This window comes from Ramularia collo-cygni, assembly GCF_900074925.1.
Source record: "Ramularia collo-cygni strain URUG2 genome assembly, contig: RCC_scaffold09, whole genome shotgun sequence".
NCBI classification, from domain to species: Eukaryota; Fungi; Ascomycota; class Dothideomycetes; order Mycosphaerellales; family Mycosphaerellaceae; genus Ramularia; species Ramularia collo-cygni.
In genome coordinates this window covers 1,070,680-1,087,097 of record NW_019716263.1, presented here as the reverse complement: position 1 = coordinate 1,087,097, position 16,418 = coordinate 1,070,680, and the positions used below count along the sequence as shown (strand labels likewise).

General features: G+C 50.6%; 9 protein-coding genes; 4 read left to right on the top strand and 5 right to left on the bottom strand.

Moving 5' to 3' along the window:
* Positions 1-228: 228 nt before the first annotated feature.
* RCC_06528 (uncharacterized protein) lies at positions 229-2,191 on the bottom strand (the record flags this gene model as incomplete). XM_023771791.1 has 3 exons in its annotated part: positions 229-399; positions 474-1,641; positions 1,695-2,191. 3 exons carry the CDS (start codon positions 2,189-2,191, stop codon positions 229-231), a joined length of 1,836 nt encoding a protein of 611 aa, XP_023627559.1.
* A 433-nt stretch (positions 2,192-2,624) lies between these two features.
* Positions 2,625-3,984, top strand: RCC_06527 (related to potassium channel beta subunit protein; the record flags this gene model as incomplete). XM_023771790.1 has 6 exons in its annotated part: positions 2,625-2,688; positions 2,739-2,948; positions 3,014-3,113; positions 3,160-3,509; positions 3,631-3,720; positions 3,776-3,984. The coding sequence occupies 6 exons, from the start codon at positions 2,625-2,627 to the stop codon at positions 3,982-3,984; spliced, it is 1,023 nt and encodes a 340-aa protein (XP_023627558.1).
* A 1,444-nt stretch (positions 3,985-5,428) lies between these two features.
* RCC_06526 (uncharacterized protein) lies at positions 5,429-6,734 on the top strand (the record flags this gene model as incomplete). XM_023771789.1 has 5 exons in its annotated part: positions 5,429-5,749; positions 5,801-5,841; positions 5,898-6,019; positions 6,069-6,184; positions 6,267-6,734. 5 exons carry the CDS (start codon positions 5,429-5,431, stop codon positions 6,732-6,734), a joined length of 1,068 nt encoding a protein of 355 aa, XP_023627557.1.
* A 1,771-nt stretch (positions 6,735-8,505) lies between these two features.
* RCC_06525 (uncharacterized protein) lies at positions 8,506-9,058 on the bottom strand (the record flags this gene model as incomplete). XM_023771788.1 has 2 exons in its annotated part: positions 8,506-8,731; positions 8,853-9,058. The coding sequence occupies 2 exons, from the start codon at positions 9,056-9,058 to the stop codon at positions 8,506-8,508; spliced, it is 432 nt and encodes a 143-aa protein (XP_023627556.1).
* A 981-nt stretch (positions 9,059-10,039) lies between these two features.
* On the top strand, positions 10,040-10,976 carry RCC_06524 (probable fructose-bisphosphate aldolase; the record flags this gene model as incomplete). XM_023771787.1 has 2 exons in its annotated part: positions 10,040-10,653; positions 10,706-10,976. 2 exons carry the CDS (start codon positions 10,040-10,042, stop codon positions 10,974-10,976), a joined length of 885 nt encoding a protein of 294 aa, XP_023627555.1.
* A 73-nt stretch (positions 10,977-11,049) lies between these two features.
* Positions 11,050-11,997, bottom strand: RCC_06523 (probable nucleoside-diphosphate-sugar epimerases; the record flags this gene model as incomplete). The annotated part of the gene is made up of 1 exon (XM_023771786.1): positions 11,050-11,997. One exon carries the CDS (start codon positions 11,995-11,997, stop codon positions 11,050-11,052), a length of 948 nt encoding a protein of 315 aa, XP_023627554.1.
* Positions 11,998-12,410: 413 nt separating this feature from the next.
* RCC_06522 (related to putative tartrate transporter) lies at positions 12,411-14,147 on the top strand (the record flags this gene model as incomplete). XM_023771785.1 has 4 exons in its annotated part: positions 12,411-12,752; positions 12,811-13,160; positions 13,233-13,853; positions 13,916-14,147. The coding sequence occupies 4 exons, from the start codon at positions 12,411-12,413 to the stop codon at positions 14,145-14,147; spliced, it is 1,545 nt and encodes a 514-aa protein (XP_023627553.1).
* A 40-nt stretch (positions 14,148-14,187) lies between these two features.
* Positions 14,188-15,413, bottom strand: RCC_06521 (uncharacterized protein; the record flags this gene model as incomplete). XM_023771784.1 has 4 exons in its annotated part: positions 14,188-14,377; positions 14,429-14,597; positions 14,753-14,935; positions 15,020-15,413. 4 exons carry the CDS (start codon positions 15,411-15,413, stop codon positions 14,188-14,190), a joined length of 936 nt encoding a protein of 311 aa, XP_023627552.1.
* On the bottom strand, positions 15,331-15,837 carry RCC_06520 (uncharacterized protein; the record flags this gene model as incomplete). The annotated part of the gene is made up of 1 exon (XM_023771783.1): positions 15,331-15,837. One exon carries the CDS (start codon positions 15,835-15,837, stop codon positions 15,331-15,333), a length of 507 nt encoding a protein of 168 aa, XP_023627551.1.
* Between the last annotated feature and the right edge of the window lie 581 nt (positions 15,838-16,418).

Below are 16,418 nucleotides of genomic sequence, written 5' to 3'. Positions count from 1 at the left end.
GCTGCAACACGCATACTTATGAATCATGAACACGAAAATAGTCAGCATTTAGCCTGCGCATTCTGGGAGCATTGAGCGAGCGAGTTGGCGGGATATGAAGGCGTTTAGGGGACAAACGTCGGTGGATAGCTCCGACAATTTGCGGCTGTTCTTTGATTGTGGATGGTGCCTCGCACGTACGTAGACGATAGACAAGCTATCATGGTATGAAATAACGTGCATTTCACTCTACCGGATCCCATGAATGCAGACAACCAGTCGCGCATCTTGAATTCTGGGAACCATCATCATGAAGCTCTCAAATCTGACAAGTCGACCTCCTACTCCGGCAATGAAGCGGTCAGACCATCGTTGATGCTCCCAAACGCTCCCTGGACAAATTTTCGCAGCAGAATGGACCTATGTTCATATCAGTCATGCTGGATGTTGAACAGTAGTGGGAGCATCTCGATGCAGCAAGAGAGTGAACTTACTAGCTCCATTAAACTCTGCGCCTGCTGCATTTCTTCCGGCGTATAGTCCTCGTTTGTTTCAACAGTAGAAAGATACTCAGTCGAGAGTATCGAGTCTCTAAGATGCAGAGAGCAAAGCAACAAGACTACAATGTCGTCCTCCCACCCTGCTTCCCGAAGCTGTTGAATGTCTGTTGATCCAGCACTTGCTGCGATGCCTGTGAGGAAATCGGAAGTATGCTTGACTCCATCGGCTGACTGCTTAGAGAGCTCCAGCAGTCCTTCGACTGTTAACAGAACAGGTGCAGTGAGTGATTCGGATTCTTGTGTTGACGGAAGCAACGATCTCAAATAGCTTCGCAGGCTGTCGATTGCCGACTGTAGGATCGTTATCTGCCCAGAACGGTATATGGCTGCTTGTTCTTGGTTCTTGTTGGCTGGAGGCTCTGAGGGGGTACTGTTCTGGAGCTTTGCGAGCTTGGGCGCCAGTGATGTTACGATCATGCGGGTTACGTGAGGCATGTAGCTGCGACCCGTCTCATCTCCAGTTAGGTATTGCAATGGATGTTCCAGAAACTGAAAGGGCAGGCCACGCTCGCAACGTAGCATGTATATCATGAGCTCAAGCAACGGCTCGGGCAGCATTTCGAAAAGCTTGAGAGGGTCGCGCGCCATTTCGTCTCTCCATGACACTAGCTTGACGCCGAATGTTGTCTTTTCGCTACTCCAAATCCCATCCGGTGAGAAGTAGCCAGACTGGTACTTTCGGATCTCGCTTTGGAGGTTTTTCGCGGGTGGTTTCAAAGTGAGAAGAACCTTGTCGTTCGGGTTGTCTGTAGTACAGAACCCGTATCCCAGTAGAAGCTCGTCGTTACTTTTCGGACCGTAATTGTTGAAAACCTCTGATGAAGCAGGACATTCATCTTTGAGCGTGATGCTGAATCGCCCGGCATCAAACGCCCAATCGACTCGCGCATCATTCGAATGGTTCGGGATATCGATGACGGGAAACAACACGGGAAAGTCCTGATCTTCGGCGGAGACACGAGACATGTCCACCAACGCCGTCTGCCTTTGGCCTTCTCGGCCAGTTTTGTATGCTGCCCAATACTTGCTGTCCAGCGGCCGTAGTGCACGAGATGAAAACGAGCGTGAAGTGTACACGGTGATGGCCCACTTGAAAAGAGGCCTGAAATACTAATCAAAAACAAGCACGACTTACCTTTACAAAAACATACTTACCACGTGTATGGTTCCGTATTGACCTTGGCTTTCTCAAGCATTGCTATTCCCTGCTTGAAGTGTGCTTTGTGGATATCCTGTCGAGCCTTCGTGGTGTGCAAGACATCAGTGTCTTCAAGCCATGCGAGATCATCGTCGGTGAACCAAAAAGGTGTGTGGTGTTCCACCTCTGGACCAGGCAGAGTGTCCAGGTAGGGCTTCCAGAACGACCTGTTACGGTGGATGTATTGGTTCATGAGATAGAAGTACCCAATGGCCTCCGGAGCAAGTCCACGTCTGCGAAAGACGGTGAAATCATCATCCACGAGGGCGTTCAAGCTTGATAGTGCCAGTGAGTGTGGAATTGTGCAGATTCTTGACTCGGGGTCTAAGGAGGACGCGGCTTTGCAGTGGACTCCCGATTTTTCATTCCATTCGAGGGAGACATTTGGGTTGACAGATCCGCCGTTATCAATAAGCCATTGCCTCAGGGATGCCAGTTGAGTAGATGATGCCATTCTCGGCTTCTCCTGTGTTCTTTCTTGATGGCTCGGGGAAGGCTCGTCGAACTCCAGCCAAGACAAACAATTTTGAATGCTGAGTCACGCTTTTTTACGTCATTTCCCGCAGTGCAAGCACAATCACAAACGACTTCGACGCGTCTTGACTCTCCGCAGCTCATGCTCAGACCCGCGTCCAATAGCAGTCGCATGGCGAGACTCTCTGTGGAAGTCTCACGCCGTCGCAAAAACCGTCTCTTAACCCCGGGCTCATGGCCCTCCGCCGCCTCCTAACTCCGAGGAATTGACATCATGAGGGACCATGGAGGGCAACGCGGCTCATTGATGATAAAGGAGAGATGTCTGCTTTGCTGTTCTGCTTCCGGTACTCCTACACTCTCACAGCATTTTCCTTGCCGCCATCGTTCTCACCATTCAGAACCATATCAAAATGACTTTACAGCAAAAGAGTGCCGTCAATGTCGTCTTCGGGGCGATGACGTTTGGCAAGGAAGGTGGGAAATTTAGGTAATGCAGATGTTCGCATTGATTGATCCTTTTGCAGGCGTTGAGCAAGCCCGCGTTCATGATCTCGAGACGGCTGGTGCAATTTTGGACATCTTTCAAAAGTATGGACACTATGAAATCGACTCTGCCCGTGCATATGGAGCTGGATCATCGGAGGAAATGCTGGGCGACCTGAACTGGCCAAAAAGGGGCATTGTTATGGACACCAAATACTACCCTACTGCAGCGTTCTCTGACAGCCCATCCAGTAAGTAATTCGCGAAGAGGTGTCCGCTGAAATGGTAGAGAATGCTCTCTAATTGAGTCACCCAGACTGGGACAAAGCCGGACGCCACACGCCGGAAGCTCTCCGTGAGAACCTTGAGGCCAGCCTAGCTGCACTCAAGACAGATCAAGTCGATATGTGGTACCTGTACGCATCTCTGCCCCGCAATTGACATCAGGCTGACCTTCCAAAGACATGGTCCGGATAGATCCGTCCCATACGATGTCACAATGAAAGCAGTCAACGATCTATACAAAGAGGGCAAGTTTCAGAGGCTCGGTATCTCCAATTACATGGCCTGGGAAGTCGCGCAGATTCAAGAAATCTGCCGTGCCAATGGCTGGGTCACGCCTCAAGTCTATCAAGGTGTCTATAACGCTTTGCATCGCTCGATCGAACATGAGCTAATGCCATGCCTACGCAAGTATGGCATGGCATTCTTCGCGTACAATCCTCTGGCAGGCGGCTACCTCACGGACAGATACCATCGCGACGACAAGGAGGTCGAGGCTGGCGCACGTTTCGATCCCAATAGATGGCAAGGTAAGCTTACCACCCGGCAAACGCCACGGAGCATCACAAGTCGCGTAGCTCGCCGCACGTGCGTGTTCGCAGCTAGTGAGGTCGATGGCCAACACATGGGTTACAAGCTAATATGGAGCAGGCAAGATGTACCGCACAAGGTATTGGAACGATGAGTACTTTAATGCTCTTGAAATTTTACGCCCAGTCGCAAAAGAGCATGGCCTGACAGGTGACGAGTATCCCCTTCCTTCAATCTAGAGGGCGTTTACTGACAACACTGACAGAAGCGGAATGTGCTCTGCGTTGGATGACCCACCACTCCCAGCTCAAGCGTGAGCACGGAGATGCGATTATCATCGGCGCGTCTTCTGTGAAGCACATCGAGCAGAACATGAAGGATCTCGAAAAGGGTCCACTTCCAGAGGCAATCGTTACAGCACTGGAGAAAGGTTGGGATGGCTGCAGAGCCATCAGTTGGAAGTACTTCCACTAGCTCTTTTTCGATCGTGAAATCTTTCCGTGAGTGCGATCGATTGTGCTTTTTCGCGTCAGAAAGTAACAACGTTAGAAACACGCGTGGTCGCTTCGAGCCGTTGGAGCGTGGAAGACTAGCAACGTGAACGGAACTTCCGTAGTTCGGCGATACTTCTCCATTACCGTGTGGAGCTTGAGCTGCACAACATACATCAGAGATGCAGAATGTTTTACATATCACCTTGCATTGAGCTAGATCAGCTACAGTAGCTCGAAGTTTTCGCGACTGCGCGACTGCTCTACTGCGGAAAGGCGCAGGTGATGRTCCAACGACTGAGCTGAAGCTTTCTTCACGCAAACAGAGGTGCCCCGATTCTGTGGGTGAATATTGAGCCTAGCCTTCTGCGCTACAGGTTGCGGAAAGAGTCTGATATCGCGCTAGCGACTGCTTAAATAGGCTTCATCGGAATCATCACAGGTTGCAACCCGTGACAATCCCCTGAAAAACTTGAGCAGCGAGAGCAGATTCAATCAGCCTGATTTGAAGGAGATGATCAGAGTGTCCTTGTCTCACTTACCACTTATCGCTTGCCACAAACGCTGGATGGAGATGGTGTCCGGAGGTCTGGACCGAGGAAGACGACTGTCGATCATCTTGAAGCTTTGTGCTAGAGGAAAGCGTACCTGGAGATCCCCGATTCGAGCTCAACACATCTCTGCGTTGGTATGCTAGCCKTGCCAGGACCGTCCGCATGTGATCGTGGCTGCATAGCCTCGACAGAACGGGACGGTGGTGAAGTGGGACTCTACTTGTTGCCGGACTCCCATCTGCTTTGGCGCCTCCCTTATGCCGATGACGGGATGTCCTCGGAACATGCCTGGCCTTGGTGTGCGAACGGCGTAGCACTGCTTTGTTTAGAGCTGCACTGTTTGAACTCTAGGTTCCTCGGCCCATCGACTTCATCAGCCTCGTTTTGTTCAGAGTTGATTCACGTACAGAGCCCATCACAATCGTCATCCTCAGCACTGCCCGTCGTTTTCAAGACGTCAGTAGTGAGTAACCATGACTCCTTTGGTTGATGCGGAGCACCTGCCCCGACACGCTCTCGCTGCCAGAACTGTCTACAGATATTGGTTCTCACCATGCACTCAGATAGAGCTGCGGCTAACCTCCCGGGCTCCAGCCACTAAGGTATTTTGAAAGAACTCTCTTCTGCAAGTCTAGCTCGGATGGGAAGGAACACTGCATCTGAGACCTCTCCCTCTCTACTCCCACACTTGCGCAAAGTTGAAGCTGTACCCGCTTGGGACTGCTTCTTCACGTCTTCGGCTAGTGCAAAAAGCAGAATAGGCTTCTCTGCCGACTTGCGCTGGGATATATATACTTCTGCATCCTTCTCAACAGGGACTCCAGCCTCAGCACAGCAACTCCCTCGTTGTMCATCTCAACAGTCGACCTCAGCATGCAGTACACACTCGCTTTCGTTGCGGCCCTTGCCGGTGTCGTCACTGCCCAGCAGATTGACATTGCCGCTATCAACGCTGCACCTGCTCCCGCCGTCACCGCCGCTCCCGTCGGTGTAGCTGGACAAGGCCAGTTGGCGTACAATTCCGATGCTGCCGCCGCTGCCGCTGCATCTGACGCTCAGCCCGCCAAGGCCGCAAAGGTCAAGCGTGGTGATTGTGCGGTCCAGCCAGACGGTACTGGTCCTGCCGTCCGCAACCCCGACACCGCCGAGGCCTTTCAAAAATCGCCCTACTTTGCTTTCCAGGCCAACGCCCAGGTAAGAACGGTGGCGTAATGAGATACAGAGGCATGGCCTAACATGACGCAGCCATTCCCATATAACCCTTTCCCCTACGTTGAGAAGTTCAGGTATGTTCAACTCCACCATTTCGATCACCAGGAACGAGGACTGATCGATCTTCTAGAAACCTGAACGGCTCGACCCAGCAGAACTCGTATCTCACGTACTACGTTCTTGACTCTTACAACCCTCGCACATGTGCCGCCTACTGCGACAAGGTCGATCTTTGCACCGCCTTCAACATCTGTAAGTGCTGCAACTGGAGTCTTCCTTGATTCGGGCTGACCATTCTCAGACTTTGAGCGTGATCCCAGTGTAGACCCAGGCACTGCTTGCCCAAACCCACCATCCATCACAAACATCAAGTGTACTCTGTGGGGATCATCCATCTCAAGAGAGACTGCCACTAACGTAAGTCGAGAGCAAGATTTCCATCATGGCGGTGTTCCGCGTAAGTGTATGACGCTGTGCTAATCCATCCCCCCTTTCCTAGACCGGCCAATACCGCGAGCAGTTCCACGTCGTCGTTGCCGGCTCCAACGGCTACGACAAGACCCCATCATTTAGTCCAGCAATCTCTGTCCCACAATTCGACAGGACCGCCAATATCAGCGGCTCCACCATCTCCGTCTCCCCTCAAAAGGGTGTCTACTTCACCGCGGATTTCTTCTCTGGACCATTCGACCCATCGGTTTGTGGTGTCTACGCCCAGGCTCAAACCAAGGCCAACCGTGACGCCGCCATTGCACGGGGCCTGAGCTCTTACCAGCCATGTAATTTCTTCGGAGCTTACACTCCTTACAAGAACAAGTACGCCCAAGGAACGATGTGCGCTCTGTACACCACCCCTATCGACGCTTCGAACGCCAAGAAGGCTGCTATTAACAGCGGCAATGACTTCTTCGATGTCGGCGCTAGTTGGACTTACACTTTGACCAAGCAGGACAGTGGAAAGCTTTAGAGCTGAGGAGCATTCCTGTTTAATGCTGTAGAGATAGACTAAGAATGATGCGATGAGTGAATGCAATGGAATGAAAATCAAGCCATCTTGACCCCTGACATAATCGGACTGTGAAAAGCGTAACTCTCGCATTCTTAGGATTCCTTGTCGCTATGAAGATACTAGGAGCGGTGCAGACGCCTTCGAACCCATTCGATCGCGCCAGGTGTTTCCTCCCAAGCATGATGTACAGAAGATAAAGCGTCGACAAGCTCAAACTGATCCTCCGAATCATCAGACAACTCCCCAAACCTGGTCCCATTCACTATAGCCGGCCAAAAATCCACGCTCTTCTTCTCGATCGCAACAAACAACTCATCCAGCTGCAATTCCAAAGGCCATATATATCGCCTCTCAATATCAACACCATCTCTAACATCCCGTATAATATGCCGACTAGCAGCAACCAAACCACTAGCAATGAATTCCTCCCGAATATAATCCAAAATCTCCCGCGGTAACCTCCCATCCAAAACCCTAGAATTATATAACCCTTTCAAATCAAACCACATCCTCAATTTCAATAAAGTAACCAAAGCCATAGGACTCAAATGCTGCACATCCCCCCCACAAATCCAATTCCCAGCCTGGAGATCCTCCAAAACATCCTCATTCTCTAAATCATGAAAACTAGTCCAATTGTAATAAGGATCCATCATACCAATAGTTGTATACCACTTCATAAAATCATAAGCTTCCTGATCCCTTCCCCCAAGTCGAAGATCCAAAGCTGCAACTCGATGCCAGAGATTATTATGATCAACTCCTTGATTCAATTCTAACCATTCAATCCCATATGTCGAGGATGCTATACAAGCTTTCACCGTGGGAATTTCGCGGAGTTGTTCGATGAGAGTGAAGGTTGCTTGGCGCCATGGTCGGGTTTCGCTGATGCTCCAGAAGGCGGAGTTTGAGTTGAAGATGTTGCCGGAGGGATCTTCGCGGAGGAGCTTTGTGGCTGCTGAAAGTGTCTTTAGGGATTCTGAGATGGAGTTGCATTCGGTTGAGTGGGTTGGGTGGTTGGAGGTTTTGTGGGTTTCGTTGCAGTATTCTACTACTTTGCAGTTTTGGCATATTGTTGGAGGGCCTTGGATTTGGGTTTTGCAGTGGTAGCATTGATCTTGCAAGAGTCCGATGGGTTTGGTCATGGTTTGGTTCCTTTGTTGGTGTAATGTTCGTGATGAGATGGAGGGAGGGAAGTGGACCAAGTTAGGGACCTTAAAGCTTTGGGTTTAAAGTAGCTTGGCAAAGTATATAGTCGTAAGGCGTCCCAGGCGCCCAGTTAAGGATGAGATAATCACAATTTGAATACCGGAATTCATTCTGTTGTATAGACTGTGTCTCGATTGATTGCAAGTTTGAAAGCTCTGGTATTTTTCTAGGGTTAGGGTTGTGGTAAAGAAGGCATGTTGAGGCATGCTTTGAGGGACTATACGAGAGATGTGAACGAGTGGCCTGTATCAGAATATCTTTGCCGCTAGATGCGCTCATGTGATTCTACTAGAAGGGTTGTGTGAAGGAGGAATGGGGGACAGTGTCACAGAACTTGTCAATTCATCGCCCACATTCTCATCTTCAACCCGGCAATTTGTCAAGCATCACGTCAATGCCCAAGATGACTGCCAGCGATGTCAAGAACGGCGAATGAAGTCGAGGTGGCGGAGAAAGGGTTTCAAATGTTCTGTGTACCGCAATGCCATACCCCTAATCGCTCTCCTAATCGCCAGTCTAGCTAGCACAATGGCACAGGCTGCTGAGCCACCGGACCATACGTTATGGCATAGGTAGAGTTGATACCATCACTGCCCGGTAAGTCGCACCGCGTACTCTGTGCGCCTGTCGAGCAGTAATAGCCTCCATTATCCTCAAGAACGGTGATGGTCGAGTTGTTCAAGACGCTGTTCTTGTAGATGTAGTACTTGTTCACCTCAAGCTTGAAGTCTTCGGCACTCTTGTAGCTACCAGGAACGACACGCATATAGTAGCGATCCACCGTGGTATAGCAGGTAGGTGGATCACAACCATCCCTRAGTCAGTGTCAGCGCGGTCGATAAGACGAGATGGTGACATTGGACTTACCAAGCGATCTCGACAGGGTATGGAAGCTGACCGCCCTGCTCGTACACCGCACCAGGGTTGGAAACAACGAACTTGACGGAATGCGACTCCGAAGGTACACGAATGTCGGCGACCGAAAGGTTCTCGATATGCAGGTAAGGCACCGCTGCAGATGTGGTCATAGCGAGGGAGGCCATGATGGCTACAGTAGCTTGGAGGTTGAACATGTTTGCAAAGGTTTCGGTGCTCGAGGTTGAAATCAAAAGATGGCAAAGGACCTACCTCGAGTCATTATATAGCGGCAGCATGTCGGTCAATCCATCACATTCCTCGCCAGCGGTGCTCCATCTTGGCGGTGGTGGCGTCGTAAAGCCATTGCCCAGGGGTATTTGAGAGGAGCAACTGCAACGTTCCACGAGACTTGACCGCATAATTAGTATGCTACCTTTCGTGAAAGTGGATATCAAGAAGCCATGTCTGTCAAGTGCAGAGCGTTGAGAGGATGTATTCTTAGCGAAAGCTGCAGATGCGGCTGAAATGACAGGGATTTTTAGGATGGAGGGCCAGAGCGATGACAGCTGAAAACGCCCGGTGAAGCTGGAGAGAGCGTCTCGCCTAGCAAAAGACTTGGCTTCATCCTCGATGAGGCTCAGTCGTTGTAGATGTTCTTGGGAAGAGAAGTGGATGATGGAAGAAAAGTCGTATTCTTGCACATGGAGTGTTAATGCTTGCTTACCAATCAAGGACATGGAAGTCCTCCAGAGCAGCGACGTCTCGCCATAATAAGAACGATGGGCCCAATCCAGGCAGATCGCTTGTTCTCGGACCATTGCGCTTCAGATCCCTGACCACTGCTTCGGTGCATCCAAATGGAGCATCGCGTCTCGTAGCCACAGCGGGTCGCGATGGGATCTGGCCTTGCATGAATGCGGTTCTTTCAGGCTTGTCTTTGCCACAGTCGGCGGCCGAACAGACAAGACAGCGGATCGCCGTTCTTCTGAAGTCCGGAGCGAAGAGTGTGATGGAGATGGAGAAAGAGGGCAAGGCGAGGTGGGTATCCTTGGCCAAACGCCGACAAATGTCCCGGGGAGTTGAACAGCCTAAAAGATTTACCGATCATGTCCTTTCGTCTCACCAAACCTTGAGAAACACATCATCTCTCAATCACACACGACTCCATCCACTCCTCAATCCCCAATACCGCCAACATGACACTCGAAAAGCTCGCGGACAACCGCGCCGTCAAGATGCTAAACGCCGCAGCAGAAGGCAAATACGGCGTGCTCGGAGTAGTTTCATACAACCTGGAAACCATCGTCGCAGTAATCAAAGCCGCGGAAGCAAAGAAGAGTCCCGTACAGATTCTACTCTTTCCATGGGCACTGCAATACTCTCCTCTATTCATAGATCTTGCTGCAAATGCTGCTCGCAAAGCCAAAGTCCCCGTGACAGTTCACATGGATCACGCACAAGATCCCGAGGTGATAAAGATTGCCTCGCAGATCAAGGCGGCGGATGGTACTCCTGCTTTCGACTCCATCATGGTGGATATGTCACACTATGAAAAAGAGGAGAATCTGGCCAAAACGAAGGAATTGGTCGCTCTGTGTCATTCGCGAGGCATTGCGACTGAAGCGGAGCCAGGTCGGATTGAAGGTGGTGAGGATGGGGTTAAAGATACGGCGGAGCTGGAAGGGATGATGACTACTGAAGAAGAAGTTGATGATTTCATTGCGACGGGTATCGACTTTCTTGCTCCTGCTTTTGGAAATGTTCATGGAGACTACCATGGCGTGGAGAACATTCACTTGGACTACGACAGGTAGGTTGCCCTTTTTGAGGTAGAGGTTCGTCGCTAACGGTGTGTTGTTTAGATTGGAGACGATCCAGAAAAAGGCTGGAAAGAGAGTACAGATCGTGCTACACGGCACAAACGAATTCCCAGAAGAGGTCATGGCCAAATGTATTGAACGAGGAGTCACTCGGATCAATGTAAACAAGCTGGTGCTGTCGGACTATAACAAATATGTGGAGGAGAACACTGGCAAGGTTCCTTTGACTCAGCTTATGGAGACGGGTACCTCACTCATTCAAAAGCAAATGGAGGGCTGGATGGATGCCATTGGAAGCAGCGGCAAGGCATAGATATGATCCAGATCCTTTGGGATGTGTTGTAGATGATACGAACATGATCTACTCCAACATATCGATTCATGAGCTACTGCTTCAAGCTATCTGCAAAATCTTGAACCGCCGATTTGAAGCTATCATCCGCAACGAAGCCCAAGCCCAAAGCTTTCGAGACATCAAAAGTAATGGGCCAGCTGTCAAGCATGGCTTTGATATCTGGAGATGCCTTCTCTCGCTTCACCAACTTGACAGCATCTTCCCCTCCGACTTCTTTCAGTGCATCCAACATTTCTCTCACAGTCGAAGTGATTCCCGGTAGCAGAACCTGCCTGATGTGTGGCGGCAATGCATCATTCGGGATAGTCAACACATGCAATAAATTCCGAACCAAAGTCTTCGGCGAACATAACCATGCCTTGAAGTCGTCATCGCAAGGCAATATACTCTCCTTGCCTTGCAGAGGCTCTCGAATAATACCGCTCATCCAGCTACTTGCAGCTTGCGTGGGTTTGCCGGGGCGTACGGAAATGGTAGGGAAGCGAAGCGTGAAGCCATTGATGTATCCGCGACGATTATAGTCGTTGACGAGATACTCAATCATGGCTTTTTGAGTTCCATAGGATCCTTGAGGAGTTGGGACGGTCGCCTCACTGGGAGCTTCAGGGAGCGGTTGTCCGAAGATTGCGGTGGAAGAACTGTAGATCCATCTCACACCGGGACAAATCTTTCGAACGGCTTCTAGGAGATTGATGGTGCTGTGGAGGTTCACTCTATATCCTAGATCGAAGTCGGACTCGCTGCCTGCTGACATGATGCCGTGGAAGACGTAGATGGCATCCAGGTCTTTGGAAAGTACGGCTTCTGGGGAGTCGTAGAGATCTGCTTTGATTGTCGTGGCATTCTGCTGGTTCTTTGCGGCTGAGGGAATTGGAGGCTCGAAAATGTCTGCGAGGATGACTTTGTGGTTTTCGTTCAGGAGATGCTCAGCGAGCATCTGGCCGACGAAACCTCCAGCTCCGGTGATGAGAATCTTCATGTTGGAAGTGGTATTGTACGGTGGATTTTGGAAAATCAATCATTGATCGATCAATGGGAAGTCGATGAGTTCCCCTCCGTCTCGTCCCCACAACATAAGGTAAGGTAACCCCCAAACCTTGCCCGAGCTGTGGGGTCCCGGGACAAAGATCAACCGCATTTAACCACCAGTCGCCGATGACCCACTTTTTTCCACGTGTGGAGATCTAGGTTGTTTCCAGAGAAGCGTTTTGCCTTTTACAAGCTTCACAAGAACTGCACATCTTGCCCCAAAAGCGTGCAAGTGTACATACACATGTGCCGTGTTATCCATCGATGATGCACTACGCAATCAATGCAATGGACGCTCACCACATACACAGGCAAGCCTGACAATTTCACTTTCTTTCACTCTCCGCGTGTCTCTCCTCCACCATGGAATCCAAACTCCACCAGCGGTCAAGCCAGTCCTCGGTGGAGAGAAATGAGATTCGAGACGGCGATGCCAGGATTCCCAGTGCAGATGTCGCGCACATAGCGAACCCAGCCCAAGCAGCCTTCTTCGCCGACTTTGCGGGAAGAGATTCGGAATGGACGGCATACCAGAACAAGAAGCTCGTCCGCAAGGTCGATTTTCGTCTGTTGCCGCTGTTGATTGTGATGTATACGCTGAACTTCCTCGACCGGAGTAATCTTTCACAGGCGAGAGAGGGTACGCTGGAGGCCGATTTACGAATGAAAGGCACAGATTTCAACTTGGCCACCAGCGTTTTCTTCGTAAGGATGAAGGAAGATTCATTTCACCACGATGCATTCATGCTGACGGTTGGTTTAGATTGGTTACCTGGTCATGCAACTGCCCTCAAATATGCTCATCACGAGAGTCAGACCCTCCTTCTACCTGGCGAGTGCAGTGACGGTGTGGGGAGTTGTCTCGACTTGCAACGCCGCTACCCGGAACTTCACGGACCTCGTGGCGGTGAGATTCTTCCTCGGGTTCGTAGAAGCTCCTTTCTTCCCTGGAGCCATCTTTCTCATGTCCTCCTGGTACACGCGTGCGGAGTTGACACAACGCGTCGCGTGGTTCTACTCTGGAAATGCTTTGGCCAATATGCTCGGTGGTCTTATTGCGGCTGGGGTGCTAAATAACTTGGATGGGAGTTTGGGAAYAGCTGGGTGGCGCTGGTAAGCCTGCTATTTTCCTTCACCATACTAGATAGTGCCACCCTACTGATTGATTGATTCTACTACCACTAGGCTGTTCATAATAGAGGGATCTGTTACGATCGCTCTCGGCCTGGTCTCCGGTTTCATCCTACCCGATTACCCGGCCACAACAACTTGGCTCTCAGAAGAAGAACGTGCTTTTGCTACGTGGAGACTGCTTGAGGATATTAACGAGTCCGATGACGCGCATGCCACTACCATCTGGCATGGGATCAAGCTTGCTTTGACGGACTACCGCGTCTACGTCTTTGTTCTGTTCCAACATCTAAGTCTTCTATCATCGTCATTTCAATATTTCTTCCCCAGTATTGTGGGAACCTTGGGATATGGACATATCGTTACGCTTCTACTCACCGTTCCAGTCTGGGCGTTCACCTTCCTGGTCTCGATCGGAGTCACCTTCACCGCCGCAAAGACACGAGACCGTTCTCTCCACATCTGTGGCTTGATGCTCATTGCAGCCATTGGGAATGCAATCGTGGCAGGCACCACAAACACCGGGGTTCGATATTTTGCCATGTACCTTTTGCCTGCGGGCTCAATATCTGCCTACACAGTGATCGTTCCTTGGGTTGCAAATTCCTTCCCGAGACCGCTGGTCAAGCGTTCGGCTTGCGTGGCGATTGCAAATGCCATAGGGAATACAGCGAGGTATGTGTGCCCTTCATTTCTACTTGATGGTCACCTGGAAGACATCTCTAATGCGACTGAAGCGTCTACGGAAGCTACATGTATCCATCCTCGGACGCACCGCGGTACATCCCTGGAGAGAGTGCCAATGCAGCCATTTGTGTCTGCGTCGCGGTCCTCGCTCTAGTGCTTCGCGTTATTCATCAAAGAGAAAACAAGAAGCTTGAAGAAACAGAAGCAGAGAGCATGCAGGGAGACACTTCAGAAGCGCGAGCAGGAGTCATGAAGATATCTGGATTCAGGTATGTATACTAGATGTAAACGATGACATATAGCATACGATATGGATCATGAATCACTTGGTTTCTTCGACTTGCTCAGAGCCATGTGCAGTAGCATTTTCACCCCCGACCGACCGGTCCTGGAACAAGCGATCACCATCCTCGGATTCTGTTACAAATCGTGCCATCGACAGAGCGCGGATCCGGGACCCAAATTGCGCCAGAATCCATGTGAATGCGAATCCAATAAGGCAGAAGAAGGCCCTGAGATTGTTCGGTATATTGACTGCACCATTTCTCGGGGTGGTGACTTACATAGAGCCAAATACCCAGCYCACTCCAACTTCATGCACCCAAGARGTGACGAAGAAAGGAACAGTGCTTCCGAGAATGAATCGATAGAAGTTGAGTATGACAAACACCTCCGTCGAGTGCTGGACGAAACACTCCGTAATGTAGTTTACGACCGGCGGGAGCAAGATCCCTTCACTCATGTTGATTAGAAAGAAAGCAAAAGCCAGTACTCCCCAACTCAGATGGTACTGCAGTGTTGCTCCAAAGAGACCAAGTGCCAAAGGCACCATGATCAGAGGCGGAAAGAGCACGGGATAAAGTCTATGTTCCGGTCTCCACACACACCTCCTTTTCGACGACACATCCAGAGCGGCAGCCTATCGTTGAAAGCCACGCCGTAAGCTGCTGCGCAAAGGACCGCACCCCAGGTGAGGAACGAGAAACAAGCATTGTTAACGGGCGTGAACCCATAGCCTCCAGCCTCGACAGGTGTCTGCAGGAAGACGCCAAGTAGAATATTGACGGAAACTGCCCATCCGAACGTCAGCGCAAAGAACAGTCCCGCAAGAATGGTAACAGGCTGCAGCCCAATCAGGATACAATCAAACGGACCATGCTTGATAGCAGAAGGCGCCACCACTTTCGTGCCCGGACAGAGCGTATCCCACCGCTTGCGAAGAAAAGACCTCTGTTCTCCAGGACCAACAATCCCACTCTCCCTTCGATCAAACGTCGTATCGTCCAGAAAGAAAAACACAGCAAAAACAGCCACCCCAAGCAAAGCCACAATCCACCAAAATTGCACGGGCCAAGGAGAACTCCCAACAATAAACCCACTAGCAGTGCCCCCAACAGCCGCACCCCCAATAACAGCCGCGGCAAAAACAGCATACGCCCGTCCCCTCTCATGTAAAAAGAACAAATCAGTCACAACCCCCCCCAGAAATCGTCTGAGCCGCCGACCCAAAACTAGCACCCAACCATCTCGAAAGAATAAACGCCACATATTCCTCCTCGTCCGTCATCCCCGCAGACCAAACCATACAACCCAACGCAGCGATCAAAGTCCAGAAGAGAATGGAAGTTTTACCATAATAGCGGGAAAGAGGTACCCAGAGGAGAGGTCCCGTTGCGGTGCCTGCTGTAGCTGCGCTCCCGCCATAGGAGAGTTGCGTGGCTGTTTTGTTGTGGTAGGTGGCGGCTTGGATTACGATTCCGTATTGGTTTGCTAGGGCTATGCAGCCGCCTGCGAAACCGCAGAGGGATAGTATGGCTAGGGTGAGGATTTTGCTGCGGAGGGGCCAGTTCAGGGGGTCGAGGGGGTCGGTGCTGGGTTGAGGTTCGAGACGGATGTTGGTTTTGGTTGTTTGTTCTGTTGATGTTGGGGTGTTTGATGCTTTGATGTCTTTGGTTGTCTTTTCGTCGTTCATGTTGATTTGATTGATGACTACCTACCTAGGCGGAATGATGATCGATTTCAATCTCGAAAGTTGAGGTTCTGAACGAGGAAGACTACAGAGATGATACTGAAAGGAATAGAATTTACCAAGGTACTCGACATGCTCGCAGATAAGCTTAGTATCCAGAACGAGCGAATATAGCAGCATTTGTGTGACGGACAGTGGATCTCATTCACCGAATTTCACAATTGATCTACCTTACTCCAAGGATAAAAAGTTCTACCGGGTCATGCTGATGCTGATGCTGATGCTAGCTAGCGGTAACACACACCTGAAAGCAATGTGGTAGTGCCCGTGCTTGCAAATAGACACGCTCTCTTGGTTCGTAAACATTGGTGTCGCTCAGGCTTACTGTATCATACCGCCAGACCGCATCTTTGCTGCATGTGTGTCTCTTGGAACAGGGAGAGGAGCGCTTCGAACGATTACTGCAGGCACGCGCGTGCCTCACCGGCTGGCTCTTCAACGAGCGTCTTGCAAAACGTCGTGCAACAACTTGTGCATGACTGTGCGTTTGTGTGTCGTCAGCCGGGGGTAATTTGATCATCTTT